The 6,019-nt window shown below is 48.7% G+C and overlaps 1 protein-coding gene across 1 annotated transcript; it reads left to right on the forward strand.

Moving 5' to 3' along the window:
- Positions 1-3,644: 3,644 nt before the first annotated feature.
- C8Q71DRAFT_723786 (uncharacterized protein) lies at positions 3,645-5,052 on the forward strand (the record flags this gene model as incomplete). The annotated part of the gene is made up of 5 exons (XM_047921599.1): positions 3,645-3,659; positions 3,737-3,988; positions 4,418-4,630; positions 4,683-4,932; positions 4,979-5,052. The coding sequence occupies 5 exons, from the start codon at positions 3,645-3,647 to the stop codon at positions 5,050-5,052; spliced, it is 804 nt and encodes a 267-aa protein (XP_047778906.1).
- Positions 5,053-6,019: the final 967 nt, after the last annotated feature.

Here is a 6,019-nt window from a genome sequence, read left to right on the forward strand (position 1 = left end):
TGAGGCGTCACACATTTTTTACAGTCCTTCGTTCAATACGAACTTCTATTGAAGTGCACAGCGTTTGAGTGCCGTAATATGTGTCACATCACACCATCGTCACCATACTGTTGCAGTACAAAGTGTAAGACCTCGGCCTATCTGGGAGGCCTTGTTCAGGGGTGTGAACGGGCTTCACGGCTCTATAGGCCAGGGGCGACCTTGGTGCACTGCTGCCAGTGCTGTTGGGTGAGTCCTAGACGGGGCGAGGAGCCGGTCGAGGGTCGTTCCTAGACGGGCGAGGAGCCTAGTCGAGGGTCGTCAGCGTGGCAAGGAGCCGGCTGTTGTCGTCAGCAAGGCGAGGAGCCGGCTGTAGTCGTACGCTGGCGAGGAGCCTGCGAGGAGAGCCCACGGCGAGGAGCCCAGAGCAACGAGCTGGCGAGGAGCCGCCCGGTTTAGGAGACAGCGAGGAGCCGTGCTCCTCAGCGCGGCGAGGAGCTCGCACTGTTTGTCAGAGTGCGAGGAGCACTCTCGACTAGAGACAAGACTCCACACTCGGACGGTGCGGTGATTCGCACGCGTACGAGGTGGCAGTAGTGGGTTAAGATCAGTTACTTCCCAAAGAGGAAGGCAGATGGCTAAGTACATGCGCGATCTAATCTTATCTACACTAGATGGTTCATAATCTATAGTACTGGACAGGCATAGTGATGCCTATCCGTCACACAAAGACGTCGCACAGCGGGTAGAATGTAGACGAGAGGATGAGATTGCCAGGCTCGAAGACGAGCTGTATATATACTACTAAGTACAATAGAGTTTCCGTCAACAATCTAACATACTACATTGTACACAGAGCAGCGTGGGTTGTCGTCACCGCACAGACGCGACGCGCGTTTGGCGTGTACTCCAACACTCCCCCTCAACCAAGCCGCAGAGCAGCTCCCCCTAAGTCCGTAAGATGCCGAGCTGCGTCGTGAGTCCTTGGTGGTGATCGCAAGCGAGTGCCTTCGTGAACAAGTCGGCCGAATTTACGTCAGTCAGGCAATACTTGAGTGAGACAGTATCAGCAAGGATACACTCGCAAATGAAGTGATGCTGGATATTGATGTGCTCCGACCATGAATGGTTGACGTTGTCTTTGGACAGCGCAATCACCAACTGGTTATCTGCGTTGATAGGTGTGGGTCCGTCTTGCGTGAAGGTGAGCTCAGCAAGTAAGGCGCGTAGCCAGATTGCGTGGCAAGTTGCATACGAGATCACCATGTACTCGGCTTCCATGGTCGAGAGCACAACCATCACATTCATGAGCGGACCATACCCATTCCTAACGGTACACCCGGGCTGCATATTCCCCATTGTCAACGGAAACCCGACGCCGGCCGGAGAAATGTGTCTGGAGGTTGCAAACCCACCGGCCGGCACCTGAGGTGCCCATTGTTAGCAGACTGGCCGGTCTTGTCTTGAACGGACCGGCCGATGGCAGGGAAAATCAATAAGTGTTACTGAACAATGGTCCGGAATTTATTGTATGGTTGTAAATGGACCGGCCGGAGATCAGGCACCGACATTTATAACAGACCGGCCGGGACTCATATACCCACAATTAATAACAGACCGGCCAGAGCTCATATACTCACATTATCAATGAACCAGCCAGAGCTCATATACCTTCATTTATCATGCACCGGCTGGAGTTCATGTACCTACATTTGTAACATACCAGCCGGAGGTCATATACCTGCATTGCAAAAGGACCGGCCGGTCATAGTCTACCTACACCAAAAACAGACTGGCCAGGCATGACATACTTACACTACGCATGGGCCGGACAGTGATAACAAACCTACATTAGAAACGAACCGGCCGGTCATATGGAATCTGAATGATAATTGTGCCAAACATCCCAGAACACATATTCAAAGATGCACTGAGGTTTATGGACCATAAACACACTGGACCTAGGTTTTTTGGGCTTGGAATACATTGACAAACATTCCCTTACATGCTCCCAATTTTATTAGGTACATACAAACCATGCCCGTGCTTCAAAAGCACCATAAATGAGCTTTCTAGCCTGGAAACAGACCAGATCCAGGTTTTCCAGGCTGGAATTGCTTCAAAAGCTATTCTTGCACATGTGTTTAGCTCCCCAAAAAATATTTACAACAGGTCTGAGCATTCTGCACAAGGTCCGAGTGTTTTGCACAATCACCGAGGCAAGTGCAAACCTCGGCGCCGAGCACTCAGTGTGGTCCGGTGCCGAGTGTAGAGCAAACCTCGGTGGCGAATGCTCAATGCACCTCGGCGGTGAATTGTGCTAAACCTGAAGAATATGGCCATTTCTAATGATGATTACAAAAAGATTCCTGATGTTTGTTACTTTTGTGGATCAGTGAATGCAGAACAGTAGGTTCATTAGGAAATCTTCTAATGACACTACAAAGGTTTGTATGTGGTTACTTATAAAAAGTGATGTTTGTGTCTCATCTTGTAGGGTTGATAAGCTTACTTCAGCTTCATTGATTGAGCTTTAAATGCATTGCTTGCATGAGAAAAGGACATTATGCTCTAACAATTCATATCAATTGGGAAGTAATGAAAACCAAGGAACACCATAGAGTCTGTTTATCACAAATGAATACATTATAGTAACAATCATACATCAAGGTTGAACTATCTGGCATTTCCAGAAAAGTCAATGAGTCCCAACTGTAGCAGAGCAATATAACTAGCTTCACATGTATTAGTTCTATAGAATTCATTTGGGATTGGTTTCTACATACAGATACATATGTAGGGTGTGTCTTTGTAATGAGAACATCCATCATAACATAGCAGAATGTATGAGGATAAATGAGCATGTATCAGCAACCCATCCATATGTCCCTGCTCCCTTCTTACTCTCCTCACTATGGCAGTATTCTTTGCCCACATTAGGTTAGTGGCTATAATGTATGTTCATACAGCCAGCAGCACATATACCAAATCTTAGAGCTTAATCTTCCAAGCTGTAAGTGCTACCAACTTTAGTGCAGGCACTAGATCAGCCAGAAGTTGTCATAGTACTACACATATGTAATGTCGTGTTCTGTCTACTGTACTAACAATAGCATGAGATGTACAAATCCTTGTAGTTGTATCAGAATAGTTGCTTATCAACCTAATGTTCCCCACAAGATGAGATACAAATATGTGTAGTGCTATCAATAAGCTTACTTACTGGCTGAACAAGAAAAGCTGCTGTACTGGCCTAAGCATTGAAAATCCTTGAAGTGTCAATAGAAGATTTACTTATCAATAGACTATTCCCTACACAATGAGATATAAACCTCACTTTTTATAAGTAACCACATACAAACCTTTGTAACAATAGCTTCAAATAAGGAAACTAGAAGTCACTGACTAATTAGTCATGTTGCTTCTTTTTTTTCTTGACTATTTCTTGACTATATACACACCCTACGGTGTTGCCGGGCGAGTGTGAACAACCATTTATAGTAGTCAAGTATAAAAGTCAAGAACTAAAAGTCACTCGGTAGTCGAGTACAACGAGCCACTATGATTAGTCATGTACAATAGTCATGGACTAAAGATGACTCTTTGAGGCCGTTCTGATCATGCATTCAGTGTGTGCAGACTGGGTTCCCACACAAAGGGTCACCATGTTATTTGAGCCAGTGAGTCGGTTCTGAGGAGCGACACCTCATCGGTCGCATGTGGTTGGCAAGTCATGGATGCAATACATACGGTTCAGCAAGAGCAGACCAAGCTACGGTGGAAGTGTGCAAAAGCCAAGGACAACAATGCAGACCGACTAGATGAAGATCTGAAGAACCACTGGCAGGAGGAGCAGGAATGTGCTCTGCACGCAGAGCAGACGTGTTTGGAAGACGACGCACACACCTTCATAGAGCGATGTGACAGACATCCCCGCAACATTGGCACTGAGGTCAACGGACACGCTCAAGTCCATCGTGTGTCTGGTGCTAACCAGGCCTCTGACACTGTGAGCGCAGGATCCCGCCGTTCACTGGTCGCAGCCCACGCACCCAAGACACCGTCATCTGCTCACCCTAGCATCAGTGGACCATCACGCGAGGGATCACCACCAAACTCTTGCATGGCCTGGACAATGACTTTGGTGCCCCGCTCCGTGCGCCTCAGTTCCAGACTCCACACCAACTGAGCGTGCACGCCTCTTCGCCACCACTGTTGTCTTCGCAGCATCCGAGTCCTTGCCACCACTCTCATCTTCGCCACTGCTGCCGTCTTTGCCACTCTGACGGACCCTCTCAGCATGGCCTTTGATCTTGACGGCTCCCAGCTCCTCGAAGCCAGTGGTTGCACCTCTTCCGTCGGCCAAGTTTACTGTTGCTCAAACCGACCTTCAGAAGGATCTCGGTGCAGGACTTTCCAAAATGCAGACGTCCAATAGTCAAGGCCAACTGGGGAGATCATCGACATCACCCAGGAAGCCGACAATTCTGATTGTCCTTCCCGGTGCCACCCACAGAGCTTGTCCGGTATCACGGACAACACTGTCACGCGGCCATGCAAACGTCGACGTCTCGACGTTTGCAACGACGACGTCATTGATCTCACACAAGATCACCAATCAGAGGTTTCATTGATCTGGGCATATCTCGAGGTTTGTACACACTTGCGTCTTGTTTTGTTACAGTGTTGCTAACTTCATCCAGGACAGCACAAATCCCATGCATTACACATTTGACAACTTGAAGAACACAAGGCGACCGTCGTCCTTGATCTTCACTCGGTGGGGTCTGGGTCTTACCGATCCAATCAGCATGTGGAAGAGCGCTGAACAGAAGTGGACCTTCATGCACGTCGAGAAGGCGGTAGATCTACCATACTCTCTTTGTGCAAACGAGAGCCTTGTGTGGTGCAAATGGAGGGTACAGGAGCTGCGGAAGCTGGACCTGGTTACGGGTAAGTTCTTCTCACATGTTCTGGCCTAGTCCTCACGTTTCTGCAGACTCCAATGATGCAGAGGGCCCCAGGTGGCCTACTGAAGACAGCCTATGGCATGTGCAAGTTACCTCAACATAGTCCATTGTGACCGCTAGTATAAATAATATCTATATGGCAATCTGATCTTGGTTGCGGCGAGAAAAGGCGGTGCGAAGAACAATAGAGGTCTCGTGCAATTCAATCAGACATGGTGATGAGTCGCGCTTCCCGAAGCAACCCGTCGCTGACTGCTAATCTCGTTTGTGGTACAAGTGTTCTATATGTCTATCCAACCCGGCGCCGTATGTATGGAATATGAGCGACGATCATAAACACTCATAGTTAAGACAACTCCACGAGCAGCTCGACCCCATGAGGACCAGACTGCGCAACGCTCACGCGCCTGACTGGTGTGAATGTCAGCATGCATTCACAGCACGGGCAGGTGCACTTACATGAGGTATGAGGCTCAGAATCTCAATGGTGACCTTCCGCACGACAAGGTGCACTTTCTCCGCCTGACTCTGCGCTGCATACCAATGTGGGCCGTAAAAGTTGATGGGCAGTCTTGGTATCGCCTTTCAGCCTGAAGTCGGTGCACGATGCAGCTTGTGCTCCCGAGGGAGTGCTTTGTTTCCCGCTGCAGACCCTCCGGCCGGATAGCTCTCCAGCGACTCCATGAGATTGGTAATCTCAACCGCCCGCCAGGGGGTGCGTGCGCATGTGACAAATTTTCTCCGGGGGGTGGATTTGTCGTCCGTATGATCTGAGCTCATTGCTCCAGCATTGAGGATCTCAACAACTTTCTCAACACGCTGCCACAAATCACGGTCGATGTTGATGTTGTTGGCTACAATGTGTTTGCGCCGCTTGTAAGTCTACATAGGGCATAAGTAGGACCCACGGCAATGATCATGGTACTTACGCTGATGTTAGGAATATCTAATCAAAGTGTCTAAGTCACGAAGTCTGTCAAGTGGCTAGCGCCGACACGTGACCAACGGCACGAGCCTTCCTGTTTAGGAAATGTCAATACTTGCCTATTTGAGACTTAAGTCAAGTGACT

Source organism: Rhodofomes roseus (genome assembly GCF_022264815.1).
Source record: "Rhodofomes roseus strain CIRM-BRFM 1785 chromosome Unknown C8Q71scaffold_10, whole genome shotgun sequence".
Lineage (NCBI taxonomy): Eukaryota > Fungi > Basidiomycota > Agaricomycetes > Polyporales > Fomitopsidaceae > Rhodofomes > Rhodofomes roseus.